The following is a 19,096-nucleotide window of genomic DNA, read 5'->3' on the forward strand; positions in this document are numbered from 1 at the left end:
AGGATTTCATTATTTGTATCTACATTTCTGCCTGAGAAATGACACCCTGATATAGTTCTGTGATCTGTGAAACAGTTCTGTTAATCACTGAGGCATTGTGTGTTTGTGTGTTCTTTTTCTTTAGAATTTTCAAATAAACTTGACGTGTTTTATGATTAATAGTGATGTTGTGCTTGTACTATTTTGGACACACTGTCCTCAGGCTCCAGCTTTATGTTGTATGTTGATCGTATTAAAACAAAGAAAACAATCTGAAGTTGTTGTTTTTAAGTTATATATACCATGATTTTTCCGGTCCGGCCCACTTGGGAATAGATTTTCCTCCATGTGGCCCCTGAGCTAAAATGAGTTTGACACCCCTGGTGTAGACCAACTTCTTCTTTCCCATCGCTCCACGGTTTTCACCACCTGTTCCATGGCGGTGCCGAGAGCCTGGATCATAGCCGCTTGTTGTTCTACGCGCTCTTCTATTGATCCAGCTGGCACCGCCGCTCCTGCTAACTCCATGTCTAATTGGTGCGTTATTCTGTCAAGGCGACGTGTATGCGGTAGGCGAAGTCAAGAGCAGGACACCGAGCTACTGGCAGACACTTTAATAGATTCAGCAACAAAACAAAGTACACTGGCAACCTCGAACAGCGAGGGAAATAGCAAGACCCGCACACATGGGCAACTGCCGCAAAGACCAAAAACAATAACGCACAATACATAATGAGAAACAGAGGGTATTAAAGGGAACACAATCAAACATAATGGGAAACAGATGTAAACAATAAAGACCAAACAAGACAAACACCGAAACATCGATCGGCAGCAGCTATTACTCCGGGGACAACGAACGCCGAAGCCTGCCCGAGCAAGGAGGAGGAGCAGCCTCGGCTGAATCCGTGACACAGCAGTCTGTTTTTTTCCACTCCTAACCTAATGTAGCAGGTGTAAAATAAACGGTTGTGCTTACTGAACGTACAGTTTTAAATTACATGTATTGGATTTGTTGGCATGAACTCATTTACAGAAAGATTAAACATATAAAGTTAAAACAATATTTAGAGTAGAGTGTATTACCGGCAACCCAGGCTAGGAGAGGGCTTACCAACCTTGGGTTGCCTTACATTTATATGTTTTATGTTTGTATGTTTGTCTTGCTCTTAATCCGTCACCACTTTCCCAAAGACCTCCAGGGCTGCCTGTCCTTAGGAGGGGGCTATTTTGGTTAGAGAGCTGAGTGTAAATCACGTTTGCTTTTGCATGCTAATTATCACGTGTGCTAGCTGTCATCTTACAAATAGTATTTCACCACGAGTGTGCTATCTTACAAAGTGTGTATATGCCTTATCTAAAGTCTGCATGATATTATCCTAGAAGTGTTTTACATGCAAAGATTGAGTCTTGGATACTTGCTATATCGTGCCCTGCTGCTAATTCATTGTGTGTGCTTTCTAAACCATAGTCCCAGCCAGTGTGTGTTAATCTGTGGGATACCAGTGACTCCTAATTGTGTGAATTGTATTTGTTACTCTTGAATGTTAATTAACCTTGGCACTTTGGTTAACTCTGTCATTTATTTTACAGACCTGTTTAACTTGTCCCAAAGACCTCCCCTCGTGTATAAAAAAGGTGGTGTAGGACAGTTTACATAATGATGCCAGAGATTTTATATAATGTTGTCCCATCCCTCAATCAAATACTTGACCAGAAATCACGAGAAGGGTGTAATTGCAGCCCGCAATTTGGGGTGTTCCTGCATGTGGGTATTCCTGCACCTGTTGGAACCCCTCTTTATACTTCCATTGGTCCATTTTAAAGCTAGGTAGCTTTACACAGGCAGGCACGCTCCAGTACAGTAGGTGGGGGTAATGCACCATAACGTTGGATGCCAACCACCGATAAACCCCACAGAAGAAGAGGCGAAGGCTAGCTAGCTAGGACACCGTAGACAGTGTCCTTCGCCCCCCGAAAAAGTCAGATAATACTTTTATTTCCCTTTTGACCCACATTTTAATCGCATAGACAATCAGAGGAAATCTAGAATATCAAGTGTCTCACACGCATGAAGATGGCGTGCTCGAGGGGGGAACGCCCTGAATTGCGGGCTGCAATCACACGCTATTGGAAACCACCAGAAACGGCACAGTTCCACAGGGCCGGTGTCAAACAACACAGGTCCTGCAGGATTCTGTCCCAACTAGGCACCACACTGTGCTACAGTTCAGCGATTGCCTAAATTCAACACACCTGATCTTCCAGGTTGGTTAAATCAAAAACATTAAGTGCCTGCAGCACTCCAGGACCAGGGTTGCCTACCCCTGCACTGAGGTATAGCTATATCAGAGAGGAATAGAAGCGATAGGATTTACTTTGCCCAAAATCTGTCCGTGTGAGAATGTCACAAATGATGCCCGCATCGATGAGGCAGAAGGCCGTGTGGTGTTATGATTCTGACAGGTCAGATAGCTAGCAACAATGACAAGAAGCTGCCATGGGAGAATCGTAGGTGGCTCGTTTCAGCTAATTTTATCTTGTTATTGATACCATGTCTTGACTCATGTCATGTCTATGCTATTATTGTTCAAATTCGCTAGCTAGCTAACCAACAACTGTAACAAGTGCTCATTATGCTACTGTATTTGTTTTCAATAAACATTGAGACAAAACATATACTGAACAAAAGTATAAACGCAACATGAAAGAAATTTGAAAGAAAATGTCTGGGATCTTTTATTTCAGCTCATGAAACATGGGACCAACACTTTACAGGTTGCGTTTCTATTTTTGTTCAGTATAGTTTGTTGAAAACATGTAATCTAAACCCGTCGTTTTTGTTGCTAAACGTTTAGCAACAAAACCCACCCATCTGAGAGTTTCGAATTATGTGAGGCTTATTTGTCATGTTTAGGCTTTTAAAGCGACAATATGGGCGACCTGACCAAATTCACATAGAATGTGAGTAATAGATATTTCATTCCCGTTGAAAGCAAGTCTAAGAAGCGGTAGATCTGTTATATGTGTACTATTTCTATGCTTCCCGTTCTGAAGTTTAGTTTTTGCATCTTTTACTTTCGATTTTGTACACCAGCTTCAAACAGCTGAATACGCTATATTTTTGGTTATGTACTGATATAAGTGGATGCATGTGTCATTCCGGGACCTTTGAGAAAAATGACTTAGTAGTTATTCTTATTCTTCTATGGTATATTGGCGATTGCTAAATGTAATGTGCATCCCGCCAGCTACTGTGCAGGATGGAAACAGGATCCCCCCCCCAAAACGGAACAAACTACCAAAACAACTACCAAAAATAAAATAAACCAAATCAAACAACTTTACTGTAAAAAATAAAATAAATAAATAAAATAAATAAACAGATCTTATCCCTACACAGGCTCAAGGGGAGCCTGGGAGGGCGGGACGTCGTCCAGTGCCAGTACCCCTTGCAAGTCTTCAGATGTAAAATCCTTAAGTCCCAAAAACCTTTGTGCCGCAGCCACAATAATGTCCAGTCTTCTTTGAGACTTCAGCCGTACAGTTTATAACTGTGGCAATGAACGCCACAAAATCCACCTTTTTAACACAAAGGGTATCTTTTGACTGGCAGCAAACATTTACTACAGGCTGTGGTGCATCCACTACCATATCTTCACTAGCATCACTTGTTTTCTCAATTATTTTAATTGCCTCCGTATAGGAGATTCGATTGGTCACTAACTTGTTCCACCTCAATCTCCTTCACCCTTACAGGGCACTCCAGGAACTCGGGATCATGATCCCCACCACAATTGCAACACTGTTGTCCTTTTACACACCGTTCTTCATTATACTCTGTCCATCTGCACATACTTGAAACATGGCCAAATCCTTAACAGTTCTTACACTGCAGTGGTTTGGGAAAGAAAGCACTTACAGCTTATCTTACATAACCAAGCTTCACATGCATAGCTAGATGCTCTTTATCAAAAAACAACAGGACCGACAGACTTTCTTATTTTTCTCCATTTACCCAGCGGGTCAGACGCCTGGCACCAACCACACCAGGAATTATCTTCAGGTATTCAAACTGAACATCTGAGATGACCCCTTTGAAGGGTGCTCTACTCGAAAGTTCAAAGCACGAAACATCTGTTGTTCGGATTCTTTTGAGGCCCACTGCAATCTTCCTCTGTTCTTCAGAAATACAATGAATCAAAATAACACCACTCCTGGTCACTCTGACAGACTATACTTTTCCTAGCTCATACTTCACCATTTTCAGCACCTCAAACAGGTTTCTCACATATGCATCCCAAAAAGAAGCAAATCATTATCATTCATAGATGTATTCTCCACTTTCCTTTTTGTTCCAGTTTTTGACACTACTGATGTCCATTCAGGACCTTCAGCTTCACCAACTTTACGCGACACGCCGCTTGATTCAAACTCTTCTTCTTCTATGATATAATGGCGGTCCGCAAACCAACGTTAAAGGTGCATGCCGCCATCTACTGTGCTGGAGTGTGTGGTCAATCACAGTTTACAACATTTCTAAATCTAAATCCCTTCCAAACCCGCCCAACCCCCTCCTACCTAAATGACCCTACACTTCAATCTTTCCCTCTCTTCAACATACTTACAACAATTTAACAACACATGTTCCACCGTTTCATCGACCATACGCTCCAGACACAAACCATTCACATGCTTGCCAACCAGACGTAATGACGAGTTCAATGTCCTAAGCGCAATCGAGCAAACACCACCTCTTCCTTCCTAATCTGACCTTTGATTGATTCAAACTCTTCTGTGGCTTTTATGGGAGACTACAACCCAAAAAGGTGTATTACTGCCATCAACTGGACCAGGTTGAAAAAATAAAATCCATACGTGATAGGAAAACCTAACTTAATCCACCCAAAATTAAACAATAAAAATCACATTGACAAAACCAAAACTCCCACTTCTTCCTTAAAATCTCCATGTCTCCCTTCTCAGGCTCTATGACCTGAGAGGGTGGTAGGGCTTGTGACAATACTCCATGCAACTCCTCCACAGAGAAGTCTTTCAGTCCCAGGAACCGTTCCGCTGCATCCCCAATGATATCTACTTTCCTGGAATTCTAACTCACATCCACTTCCGCCATTTTCCTCCCACTTTCTGCCCTCTAATTGACTAGAATGGTCCCACCTGATCTCGCCTACCTTCAATTCAATTTGAGGAAGTGTATTTCCATTGTTAGAGCGGTCTGACCAAATATATTTATAACTAACCCAAGATAGTTCATCTGTGTCGTTTTCAATGGGAGCAAATTGAAAATCTGGCACACTCCTGTTGGGTTTTATTTTTCTCATAATTGGATTTGTATGTGATGAATAGCTTAGAAGGAATGCATTAATGATTAAGCATGAAGGGTTTGTACTGTACTGATATAAAATTGTTTCACCTAACAAGCTGTGATTAATGTGAGGAGCTGTTTTAGGGAGTAGGGGGAGATAAGAACTTGTGTCTCAAAGTACTAGACCTCACTGCCTCTTTGTATTCTGTGAAACTGTCCTTGAACCTGGCTACAGTGGATATTGTGTATTCTCGGTGCTGACTCTGCAGGTTATTATCATAGCAACCATGCCTGGCAACAACTGGAGTGCCAAGGAGTTGAGACCAACCCCCGCGCCAACGGATTGGCTGAAATGGAGTCTGGACCACACTCAGTCCTTTGCTCTGGTTGGCCAACAGAAGAGGTGGAAACTTTCTGTCAGAGTATTTGAGAAAGAATCTGTAAACAATAAGTTTAGTTCTCTGTCGGCCCTGCGTGGTTTGTCAGTGAGCCCGTATACGAACTTTCATACTTATCATACATACATTTTGCATATAATAAATTAAGCTTGGATTGAAGATCTCTTGATTCTTATTCCAATACCAGATTTGAATTACGCAATCTCAACACTCCTTGTAAACAAGGCAATTTTGTAAAACTTTGGCAATGGCTACAAATCTTAGTGCACTCTGTTCGTAACAGATTGTAGTTTTGGGAACAGAACTGTTGAGATTGGGAAATTCCAACCGGATGCTTCAGATTTATACATCCGGTGAAACATCTGGCTCCTTGTTCGATCTGTGGTGGGGCAGTCACTCGGCTATCTTGGGCAGTGTTGCCAATTTAGCGACTTTGTCGCTATATTTAGCGAGTATTCAGACCCCTCTAGCGACACATTTTCAAAAAAGCGACTAGTGACAAATCTAGCAATTTTTTTCTGGTGTTATTGGAGACTTTTGGAGACTCTGACGTGAAAGCACGTATCGTTCTTACTCTTCTCAACGAGCAGCGGGTGCTGCCCCGGGCCCCACCATCGTCCCAAAGCACTCACAGACAGCCCAGTCCTCACGCAGCAGTCCCTCCCAGCTGCAGTCAGCGCAGGAGATGTTCACCCCTCCGCGTCCAGACTGCAAATGAATCGTGCATGCGGGAAGCCGCCGCTGGCTGATCCCGCCCTGGCTTACATTCAGGGTGGGATGTAAATATAGGGTGTTTTTTACTCACTTTTTGTCTCTCCCACACATTATTCCTCTCTCTTACAGAGTCCCTCACAATTACATGCACATGGCCAATTATGCAAATCTAGCGGCTTTTAGGACAGCCAATAGCTACTTTCCTTACTGAGGAGTTGGCAACAGTCTTGGGTAGGTTCGTAAATTCACTCTGGCTCTCTACTCAGATTTCAGAGCACTCTCGTCTGTGTGCCAGAGCGCAGAATGATGAATTAATGAACACGCAACACTGGTTGAATATGACTGGTGTCAGTAAACTTCGGCAAAAAAAACTTTATTAAATTGTTGCCAGCAGCAGAATTACAGTCACCAACGCCCTAGACAACATGAAAACAGCCTAACCACCTCTACTAGGGCGAGTAAAATGGTCAGAGTGAGGTGTTCTTTGTGTCTGGAAGTAGCTAGCCAACTTTAGCCAGTTAGCTTGGGTGCTTGACTGACGTTGTTGTGAGGTCAGAACGCTCGGATCAACCCTACTCATGTTTTTTTTTTGTGTGACATTTTAGTCATTTAGCAGACGCTCTTATCCAGAGCGACCTACAGTTAGTGAGTGCATACATTTTCATACTGGCCCCCCGTGGGAAACGAACCCACAACCCTGCCATGCTCTACCAACTGAGCTACAGGGGACTACTCCTCCGCCAGAGCGTCCAGTGCACTCTGAAAACTCCCAGAGCCAAAACGCTGTGAATTTACGAACGCCCTGAGCACAGTCTGTGAGAGAATCAGCGAATCAGCATCCAAAACGTTTGTTTGTGACGCTGGTCGGGTGGTGGGCGAACTCTATTTCAGTCAGATCAGGCTTTGACACCGGACAGGGTGGCTTGAAACAGTTAGGTAACCGAGAAGTTGGAGTCAATTTGTTACATTTAGCTAGTAACATAAATGTTTTGAGACTCATTACCTGTCACTTACACCAAAGAAAGATGGGGAACCGTGTCGCTCGTGAGGATTACGAATGGGTTTATACAGATCAGCCACATGCAGACAGGAGGAAAGACATTTTGGGTGAGGATTTTCCTTTCTCCTCCCAGACCGCAATAGAAGCTAACATTAGCTTGTCAGTTCGTATTTTTCTAACAACTTCACCTACTATCAAACTTGCCACCAACCAAAGGTTGTTAGCTTGCTAGTTAAGCAAACTGGTCATTCATTATTTAGCTTGTTAGCTATAAATGTTATTCTTGTCTTTCATCAGAGCTGGCTGCTAGTTAGTTAAAGTTGGCTAGTTAACTAACTGGAATCCCCCTTCAGGGATGCTATGTAGCTAGCAGTTGCTCACTGCAGCCACAGATGAATAGATAATTAGCTAGCTAATGATAATAGATAACTAACTAAATAATATATAAATATAATAATATATGCCATTTAACAGACACCTTTATCCAAAGCCACTTAGTCATGCGTGCATACATTTTATGTATGGTGGCTGGCTAGTTACCTTGTGTTGTGAGCCAGGCAGGGAGAGGGGTGTTGGCTAGTAACTGATCTAATTTCAACCATTGCTGTTGCTACCTACAATATTCGTCATCTAGCTAGCTAGACAGGCCAATTATTATGTAAAACGATTATGCAGGAACCCCTCTTTATACTTCTATTGGTCAATTTTTAAGGTAGGACTCCAGTACATACAGTACCAGTCAAAAGTTTGGACACCTACTCATTCCAGGGTTTTTCTTTATTTTTACTATTTTCTACATTGTAGAATAATAGTGAAGACATCAAAACTATGAAATAACACAAATGGAATCATGTAGTAACCCAAAAAGTGTTAAACATATCAAAATATTTTTTTTATTTGAGATTCTTCAAAGTAGCCACCCTTTACCTTGATGACAGCTTTGCACACTCTTGGCATTCTCTCAACCAGCTTCACCTGGAATGTTAATGGAACAATTTCAAAGATTTGACTGAGTTGCAGTTCATATGAGGAAATCAGTCAATTGAAATAAATTCAATAGGCCCTAATCCATGGATTTCACATGACTGGGAATACAGATTTGCATCTGTCGGTCACAGATACCTTTAAAAAAATGGGCCTCACAATGGGCCTCAGGATCATTTTATGGTATTTCTTTTCATTCAAATTGCCATCGATAAAATGCAATTGTGTTCGTTGTCTGTAGCTTATGCCTGCCCATACAATAACCCCACCGCCACCATGGGGCACTCTGTTCACAACATTGACATCAGCAAACCATAGACGTGGTCTGCGGTTGAGAGGCCGGTTGGACGTACTGCCAAATTCTCTAAACCGAAGTTGGAGGCTTATGGTAGAGAAATTAACATTAAATTCTCTGGCAACAGCTCTGGTGGACATTCCAGCAGTCAGCATGCCAATTGCACTATCCCTCAACTTGAGACATCTGTGGCATTGTGTTGTGTGACAAAACTGCACATTTTAGAGTGGCCTTTATTGTCCCCAGCACAAGGTGCACCTGCACAATGATCAGCTTCCTGATATGGCACACCTGTCGGGTGGATGGATTATCTTGGCAAAGGAGAAATGCTCACTAACAGGGATAACAAATCTGTACACAATTTGAGAGAAATAAGCTTTTTGTGTGTAAGACACATTTCTGGGATCTTTTATTTTAGCTCATGAAAGATGGGACCAACACTTTACATGTTGCGTTTCTATTTTTGTTCAGTGTAATAATAAATTGTGAACATATTTCAGTTTATTGTTAACACAAATGTTGCTATACAGGTAACGAAACAAATGTGTGTGTCAGGTTGACATTGAAGTTGATATCCAAGTAAAGGGGGATGTATATTGATGTGACGTACTGATATGACGTCACCATGACAGAATGCTGGGTTCTTGTTATACCGACAGTCATGGAGTAAAGCCATTAAAATTGACCTCTGAGTCCGTTTGATTCAATTCAGTATAATATCCTAATTTAGCACAAGTTGTAAGTCTAGGATGGAACACCATGCAATTTCCCCACCCTGTGAACTTATTTCAGCTGCAGCCTAATAAACTGGCTTAGTGGAAGGACCACACAACATATCGCGTGACTCCCACGTTTACATCAATATAATGGTTATTATATATATATATATATTTGCGCATAAGTATTTCCACCACCATTTCTCGCATAATTAATTTTACAGACACAAAAAGATCCCATCTTGGATCTTTTGTGATGTCGACATTTGGAAAGTTTACCGACAAATTTGCTGTTTCCATCAGGCCTGTCGTGACATTTTTCTGTCCGACGTATTGACTCTCATAAAAAGGTTGGAAGGAAACCTGGCTAGTGACAAAGGACTCTCATCCTGTCTGGCTAGTGACAAAGGAATCTCATCCTGTCTGAATAATGTGTAAGCTATGGGAGTACAGCAGCAACAGGAGGCACAGAGGGACACTGCTAGTTACTACTGTAGAGACTGCTGGCTAGTATTGCAGTCTGGTGGTGGCTTTTAGGGTTTATCAGTGTTGTTGTCCCCTATACTAACTGCAATCATCATGGCCTCTCCTTCTCAGTAGGCAATCCAACAATACAAACCTAAGCTCTCTTGAAATATGAATAAAAGCACAGTTTGATTTCCTAGAAGTGAAAATGAAACTGTTTCCCGGCACTGGCAGAAATAGCCTTAAGGTAAATATTTTGCAAAGGTGGCTCTGTTTTGTCTTGGAGACTTATCAGATTTCTCACATCTCTCTCCGCAGAGAAATTGTAAAATCCCAGATATGGTCAGGTGAACAGGTTAAGCCGACTTTATAATAATTACTCCAGACATCACTCCAAAATCTAACTTGATTTGATCACTCCACAAAGTGATAAGTAGTGCAATTAGATAGGAGTGCTGGACTATTGTCAGCTAGCCAGCCCACCTCCTTTTGCTAGCCAGCCCACCTCCTTCAGCTAGCCAGCCCACCTCCTTCCACCTGATTTCTTTCCTGTCTCTGTTAGCCTTTATCGTCCTTATATTTCAGTAGCACTGATGAAACTAACCAAAGTGTGTTACGCTGTGATAGGACAGAAAGCAAACAATGTAACTTCAATTGTTGAGTATGATTTGGTTATAACATTGCCTTGATAAACACCATCCACCCCAATGGTTAGAAAGGTGAAAGGTCATTAGTCAAGAAGCAGTCAGTGAGTAGTAGGCTAAACAGTCCGTCTATCCACACATCCATTATAAGTAACACAGTAAACTCAAGGTCAGCATGGCCTGGCTTTCACTTTCTAGCTCATAGCCTAGTTTTAATAAATCCCTGTGATTTAATATAGGCTTACACACACACACAAAATAATCAAAACTTCTGTCCACTGCAGCTGCTACCAACACTTAAACAAACATTTAAAATAGGCTACTACATTTTACATTTTTACATTTACGTCATTTAGCAGACGCTCTTATCCAGAGCGACTTACTACAAGCTGGTAATGTTGTATAGGACCCAGCAATTGTTGGTGTTTCAGGCTATATCACTATGTGCATTGTTACAATGACTGTTCGACCTACCTGATAAAGGTTTTCCTATTCCTTTGTACACAAAACCCACGTTTGTGTGTCCCCAAAACATTTCTAACTGGTTTGGAGGAGCGGGTGGATGGTAAATTGTACATTTCACCCATTCTCCATCAGCTGAGACTTCAAGGTGATAATAAGGATGTCAGTTTCTTTTTGGTGTTGCTTAACTTAACCCACATGGGTGAAATTCCAGTTGTTATGTGGTATAAGCTGATAGGCCTGCATCTAAAACCCTCCACCCTCTGTAACCACCCAGGTCCCAGTCTTGACCTTCTGTATGGTTTGTTCTCATTAGTATGACATGTTTTTCGGTCCTATGTCATTTGAAGGCCAGTTAGGCCGCTTAATGTAGTTGGCAATGATTACGCTAGGCCTACAGTGACTTACAAGACTTTGATACTAGCAGAGAGACATTTTATAATTTTGATACTGTGTGATAACTTTAATAATGCTGTAGGCCAAACCCTCTGTGCTTTGATTTTGTCACTCATTGGCTGGGCCCTAGTGGACCTAGGCCTAATCTGAATCCACCCTTTGTGCACATTAGGTTACTTTTTAGTCAGGAGCGATTTAAGATAAGTTCTCAAGGTGACACACATCGTCACAAAATGTAAGTTGTGACTCGCAGACTGCTTTATTTGCAAATGGAGGGTGGATTTGGTAAGCTTATTTGCATTGCCCATATTCTTTGAAAGTACATTAATCATTGTGGTCTCACATCCTGCTGTGGCTGCCAGTCAAATAAGATACCAGTATAATTAGTGCTGTTTTGAATGGCAATTGCCAGACTGTTCCTGCAGGCACCTTTCTATCAATGGTGTTTGTGGTTGACAGTTTGGGACCTCTGGGCCTGTCCTGACTGATCTTTTTAAGGGGCCATTTGACAGAAGTAGCGAAACTTGAGGGCTTGCAAATGGTTACAAAGGTTACAAATTGTAGGAAATGTCTGATAGTCTTTATATTATGATTGTAACAATTAAAGTTCTGAATTGGAATGACATGACGAAAGGAGTTGTATCAATGTTATTTTTTTAATTAGTACTTTGTCAAATAAGTAGGCTAAATTTTAAAATGAACCAAAATTGTATTCTTTCTCTTCTCTAACAGCAAAGTACCCAGAAATAAAGACCCTAATGGGGCCTGATCCCAGGCTGAAGTGGATTGTTTGCATGATGGTACTCATCCAGTTTTTAGCATTCTACCTGGTCAAAGACCTAGACTGGAAATGGGTGCTGTTCTGGACGTATGCCTTTGGCAGCTGTATCAACCACTCCATGACCCTGGCCATCCACGAGATCTCCCACAACACAGCGTTTGGCAACAGCAGGGCCATGTGGAACCGCTGGTTCGCCATGTTTGCCAACCTGCCCATCGGGCTGCCGTATTCTGCCTCCTTTAAGCGCTACCACCTGGACCACCACCGCTACCTGGGAGGAGATGGCGTGGACGTGGACATCCCCACTGAATTTGAGGGCTGGTTCTTCTGCACACGCTTCCGTAAGTTTGTCTGGATCATCCTTCAGCCTCTGTTCTACGCCATCCGCCCTCTCTGCATCAACCCCAAGCCCATCACCAGGCTGGAGGTGGCCAACGTGGCTGTGCAGCTGTCCTTCAATGTGGCCCTCTACTGGCTGTGTGGAGCCAAGCCTGTGGTCTACATGATGGCAGGCTCCTTGCTGGGAATGGGCCTGCACCCCATCTCTGGACACTTCATCGCTGAGCACTACATGTTCCTCAAGGGCCATGAGACCTACTCCTACTACGGCTCCCTCAACCTGCTCACCTTCAACGTGGGCTACCACAACGAGCACCACGACTTCCCCAGCATCCCAGGACGTAGGCTACCTCTGGTACAGTATGAGTGTTGAAAAAATTGTTATCATGTACATGTTATCATCAGACCAGTTTTAGCATTCTAACTGTTGTCATCAAATAAAAAATAGGCAATTGGAATTTGGGGGCAGGGGCAGCTGTTTTAATTGTCTGAGTGACGGTTCCATAGCTCTTTTACTGTAATGAAGTGCTGGTAATGAACTTTTATTTGCATACAACTTACATTTGCACCCAGAAGTGCTTGTCGTGATGAAACAGGATAAGTCATATAAAAAACAAGGGTAATAAAAATATAAGAACATCCTGTAAAACAACCATATTCCTCCAAATATGTTTAGGCAGACTGTTCCAATGTCTAGGCTCAGCAGAAAAGCATTTGACTTCACCAGACCCAGGGAGACTTTAACCTCTAGCTCTATTTCGTTGCACATTCTGTGTTTGGAGATGTAAATGATTTAAAGGATTACCATTGTGAAAGAATGTTTGTAGGGAAAAGTGTTGCATTGAGTATTCTTATCTGATTCAGGATCGCTGCAATTTTGCTTTGTTTGAGCGCCCCTGGAACTTAAGAGAAACACTTGAAGATGCAATATGTATAAATCAATCCACCATTTCCTTGTTGCAAAAATTCTAATAGTTTGCCTAATTTTAGGTTGTGACAAAACAAGCAGTCATTGTGTAGAGCATCACTGTACCATGTAAACCACTGTGAAATATATTTTCCATAACCTAAAATATTGTATTTTCAGCTGTTTGAAGCTGGTGTACAAAACTGAAAGTAAAAGATGCAAAAACTAAACTTCAGAACGGGAAGCATAGAAATAGCCCACATAGAACAGATCTACCGCTTCTTAGACTTGCTTTCATTGAGTGACAGATTTATAACTCAATTTATATGCGGATTTGATCGAGTCGCCCCAAAAAGTTACATATTGCAGCTTTATGCTGAAGACACTTGTAGCAAACAGTGTTTATTTGATTTCTCCCTTCACCTAGGTGAAGAAAATCGCATCGGAGTACTACGATGACCTGCCCCACTACACATCGTGGGTGAAGGTCCTGTATGACTTCATTATGGACGACCAGCTCAGCCCCTACTCTCGTGTGAAGAGGAGGCTAAAGGGAGATGTCAAGCAGGAGTAACTCCTTCCCCTCCCTCTCTCGTACTTTAACAAATAAACTGTGAAGTAAATTGACACTAGCCCCAATTAACCACCGCAAGACTTTTAACAGCTTTTGCATATTAATACACATTTTGAATAGAATGTGTAGAGAATTTCTGTGAACAGTACGTGTGACATGTATGTGTTAATGTTGTGCTTACCCCTCAGGAACAACTGAAATGGGTGTATATTCCTCTACCATTACTGCTTGCATTCCAATTAGTCCTTATTACATAAGATTGTCATTTCCCCTATTTGTTTTTCCCGAAAAGCCCATTTATTGCAGTTGTGGTCATTTTAGAAACCTGTAATAGGGACGATGGCAAGTCAAAGTATTTTTCCAGTCACAAATTGTAATTATTATTATAGATTAATCAGGAGTGTTGCACCGGTTGCTGAATGTGTTGAATATTTGAGATCCTGTTTTTATAGTTTTATTTTATGATCAGTTTTATTTCATCTCTTGAAAGAGGTTGTATAGCAATATACAACCATATCTTATTGTGAAAAAGTTTTATTGGAAAGGGTGGAGGATACTCTTGTACCAGTTAGGAGATCAGGCCACCTGAACACACCGTTTTTTGCTTCTGAATTGCTGCTTTGTGAGGGAGGAAAAAGCCTAGCTCATCACTTCTCTTACATGTCTACTGTGTCTGAGGTGAGTTGTAAATTCCATGCTAGAAACCTAATTTGTTTTCACTTCACTCGTAAAATATTGAGTGTTCTGTCCTTTCTTGTAGACTACTAAACTTGACCATGACTGTGTGTATATGGACATATTGTCTTAAGTTTTGAGCTTATTTTAGCTCATTTAGATTTGAGTGCTATTTTGTATTGCGCTTGCCAACACCTCAGTTCAATAACTAATTCACAGTCTGAAGCACTGAGCATTGCCCGAGTCGATTTGCTTCGATTTAAAATTTAGTTTGACACAATCGGGAGAAAGAATGGCATTAGATCAAACATTGTCTCGTGTTTTGTCTCGCTATGCTGACGGTCTCTTATGGAAACCCAATCGAAGGCCAAATTAATTGAAACCAAATATAGATAAGAGTAACTCTTTGTTCCATGTACTGTATGCTTAACTTTGTTACAATTCCACTAGACTCTGAAAGTCTGATTATTTCCAATTGTGTCCTTAACATTTGCAATGGTGTAAGTAACCTAATTTATGTGAGAAAGAGAAAATAGCTTATTTTAAGATGGTGATTGACCTCAAGAACAGGGCCACATCCCCTTAGTCATTGAGTTTGAAAGCCTCTCAAATATTTGTCACTTTAAAGTAGCTACCACAGGGAGAGAAACCCAATTGGTGTAGCACATATCCAAACCATGATGTGGATAGATGTTGTTCAAAGTGGAATGGAAGCTCGCTGACATTGGTGTTGAATAACCTTAGACTCCATGTAGATCTGGAATGGGAATAGTTCCATCTTGCCCTCTAATAGGCTTGGAGGGAGATTTGCCATATTGAATAGACCTACACTTATCCAATCTACTACAGATGAACCATGGTTGATTTGGGATTCGGGGGCCTCTGAAACAGGGTAGAGGGGCTGTTGGTTACATCTACGTCAGTATTAAACATAAGCTGAACTCATGCTAAGGGTGAAAGAATTCTAGAAAGAGCAGTCTGTTTATATTCTCAAATCAAACCTATTATTTTAATGTAGAATATTCCTCTGCAAGAGGGAAGAGTCATGATTCCATCCTCATTGTGTAACACCTGCTTTTTGCATTACTGCATCAGTATGATTTGATTAAACTAATTCACTGAGTTTTGTCTGTCATCCTTTTTGCTGGTTAACCATAAGGTCCTGTCATAAAATGGAATAGCAGGTCAGATCTATTGGTTATAGGCTAAAGCTGTACTGGTAATTGCATTAAGGCTGGGGTTCAATGCAAGGCACGCAGGGTTGGGTAGGTTACTTTAAATGTAATCCGTTAGTTACTAGTTACCTGTCAAATGTGTAATCATTAATGTAATTTAGATTACCCAAACTAACGTAATCTGATTTATGTTCAGTTACTTTTAGACTACTTTCCCTTTTACAAGGCATTAGAGGAAGACAAAAAGTCCTCACCAGGGTCTTGACCTGACTGCAGTTCGGTGTCGTAAACGACTTCAGTGGGCAACTGCTCACCTTCGATGGCCACTGGAGAAGTGTGCTCTTTACGATGAATCCCGGTTTCAACTTTATCGGGCAGACCGCATGTATGGTGTGGTGAACAGTGCCCCGTGGTGGCGTTGGGGTTATGGTATGGGCAGGAGTAAACTACGGACAATGAACACAATTGCATTTTATCGATGGTAATTTCAATGCACAGAGATCCCTTGACGAGATCCTGAGGCCCATTGCCGTACCATTAATTTGCCGCCATCACCTCATGTTTCAGCATGATAATGCACGGCCCCATGTCACAAGGTATGAAAAATGTATGCGCTCACTAACTGTAAGTCACTCTGGATAAGAGCGTCTGCTAAATGACTAAAATGTAAAAAAACAAGGATCTGTACACAATTCCTGGAAGCTGGAAATGTCCCAGTTCTTTCATGGCCTGACATTCTAGACGATTCTGTGCTTCCAACTTTGTGGCAACAGTTTGGACAATGCCCCCATGCACAAAGCAAGGTCCATACAGAAATGGTTTGTCGAGATCGGTGTGGAAGAACTTGACTGGCCTGCACAGAGCCCTGACCTCAACCCCATTGAATTGTCATGCTGAAATTCGATGCCACTCTAGACCCACTTCAATTTGTTTACCGCCCCAATAGAGCCACAGACGATGCAATTGCCATCACTCTGCACACTGCCCTATCCCATCTGGACAAGAGGAATACCTATGTAAGAATGCTGCTCATTGACTATAGTTCAGCATTCAACAACATAGTCCCCTCCAAGCTCATCATTAAGCTCAAGGCCCTGGGTCTGAACCCCGCCCTGTGCAACTGGATCCTGGACTTCCTGACAGGCCGCCCCCAGGTGTTGAAGGTAGGAAACAACACCTCCACTTCGCTGATCCTCAACAATGTGGCCCCACAAGGGTGCGTGCTCAGCCCACTCCTGTGCTCCCTGTTCACCCATGACTGCGTGGCCAAGCACGCCTCAAACTCAATCATCAAGACGACACAACAGTAGTAGGCTTGATTACCAACAATGACGAGACAGCCTATAGGGAGGAGGTGAGGGCTCTGGGAGTGTGGTGCTAGGAAAATAACCTCTCACTCAACGTCAACAAAACAAAGGAGATGATTGTGGACTTCAGGAAACAGCAGAGGGTGCACCCCCCAATCCACATCGACGGGACCGCAGCGGAGAAGGTGGAAAGCTTCAAGTTCATTGGCGTACACATCACTGACAATCTGAAATGGACCACCCACACAGACAGTGTGGTGAAGAAGGTGCAACAGCGCCTCTTCAACCTCAGGAGGCTAAATACATTTGGCTTGGCACCTAAAACCCTCACACATTTTTACAGATGCACAATTGAGAGCATCCTGTCGGGCTGTATCACCCCCTGGTACGGCAACTGCACTGCCCGCAACCGCAAGGCTCTCCAGAGGGTGGTGCGGTCTGCCCCCTTACCGGGGGCAAACTACCCGCCCTCCAGGACACCTAAAGCACCCGATATCACAGGAAGGCCAAAAAGATCATCAACCACCCGAGCCACTGCCTGGTCAGCCAGGCGAAGTCAGTACAGGTGCATCAAAGCTGGGACCGAGAGACTGAAAAACAGCTTCTATCTCAAGGCCATCAGTCTGTTAAACAGCCATCACTAGCACGTTAGAGGCTGCTGCCTATAGACATAGACTAGAAATCACTGGCCACTTTAAGAAATGGAACACTAGCCACTTTAATAATGTTTACATATCTTGTATTACTCATCTCATATGTATATACTGCATTCTATACTACTGTATCTTAGTCCATGCCGCTCTGACATCGGTCGTCCTTATATGTACACTACCGGTCAAAAGTTTTAGAACACCTACTCATTCAAGGGTTTTTCTTTATTTTTACTATTTTCTACATTGTAGAATAATAGTGAAGACATCAAAACTATGAAATAACACATATGGAATCATTTAGTAACCAAAAAAGTGTTAAACCAATCTAAATATATTTTATATTTGAGAAATTACCACCCTTTGCCTTGATGACAGCTTTGCACACTCTTGGCATTCTCTCAACCAGCTTCACCTGGAATGCTTTTCCAACAGTCTTGAAGGAGTTCCCATGTATGCTGAGCACTTGTTGGCTGCTTTTCCTTCACTCTGCAGTCCGACTCATCCCAAACCATCTCAATTTGGTTGAGGTCGGGGGATTGTGGAGGCCAGGTCATCTGATGCAGCACTCCATCACTCGCCTTCTTGGTAAAATAGCCCTTACACAGCCTGGAGGTGTGTTGGGTCATTGTCCTGTTGAAAAACAAATGATATCCCATCTGGTTTGGGCTTAGTGGGACTGGCGTATCGCTGCAGAATGCTGTGGTAGCCATGCTGGTTAAATGTGCCTTGAATTCTAAATAAATCCCAGACAGTGTCACCAGCAAAGCACAACAACACCTCCTCCTCCATGCTTTACGGTGGGAAATACACATGTAGAGATAATCCGTTCACCCACACAGCGTCTCACAAAGACACGGCAGTTGGAACCAAAAATCTCCAATTTGGACCCCAGACCAAAGGACAAATTTCCACCGGTCTAATGTCCATTGTTCGTGTTTCTTGGCCCAAGCAAGTCTCTTCTTATTATTGGTGTCCTTTAGTAGTGGTTTCTTTGCAGCAATTAGACCATGAAGACCTGATTCACACAGTCTCCTCTGAACAGTTGATGTTGAGATGTGTCTGTTACCTGAACTCTGTGAAGCATTTATTTGGGCTGCAATTTCTGAGGCTGGTAACTCTAATGAACTTATCCTCTGCAGCAGAGGTAACTCTGGGTCTTCCATTCCTGTGGCGGTCCTCATGAGAGCCAGTTTCATCATAGCGCTTGATGGTTTTTGCGACTGCATTTGAACAGTTCTTGCCATAATATGGACTTGGTCTTTTACCAAATAGCGCTATCTTTTGTATACCCCCCCTACCTTGTCAC

General features: G+C 42.4%; 1 protein-coding gene across 1 annotated transcript; it reads left to right on the forward strand.

Annotated features, from left to right (window-relative positions):
• The first annotated feature begins 7,316 nt into the window (after positions 1 to 7,316).
• LOC311110626 (sphingolipid delta(4)-desaturase DES1-like) lies at positions 7,317 to 15,778 on the forward strand. Its single transcript, XM_084153157.1, has 3 exons — positions 7,317 to 7,524; positions 12,112 to 12,854; positions 13,834 to 15,778. Exons 1-3 carry the CDS (start codon positions 7,443 to 7,445, stop codon positions 13,978 to 13,980), a joined length of 972 nt encoding a protein of 323 aa, XP_084009283.1. The 5' UTR covers positions 7,317 to 7,442; the 3' UTR covers positions 13,981 to 15,778.
• Positions 15,779 to 19,096: the final 3,318 nt, after the last annotated feature.

The sequence above is a fragment of the Coregonus lavaretus genome, assembly GCF_964263955.1.
Source record: "Coregonus lavaretus genome assembly, chromosome: 36".
Taxonomy (NCBI): domain Eukaryota; kingdom Metazoa; phylum Chordata; class Actinopteri; order Salmoniformes; family Salmonidae; genus Coregonus; species Coregonus lavaretus.

What these genes read in the sequence shown, in the direction of transcription:
- LOC311110626 (XM_084153157.1), top strand. Translation starts at nt 7,443, where the DNA reads ATGGGGAACCGTGTCGCTCGTGAGGATTACGAATGGGTTTATACAGAT. An exon ending in CAGGAGGAAAGACATTTTGG is followed by an intron (nt 7,525 to 12,111) that starts GTGAGGATTTTC and finishes CTTCTCTAACAG; the next exon opens with CAAAGTACCCAGAAATAAAG. An exon ending in CAGGACGTAGGCTACCTCTG is followed by an intron (nt 12,855 to 13,833) that starts GTACAGTATGAG and finishes CCCTTCACCTAG; the next exon opens with GTGAAGAAAATCGCATCGGA.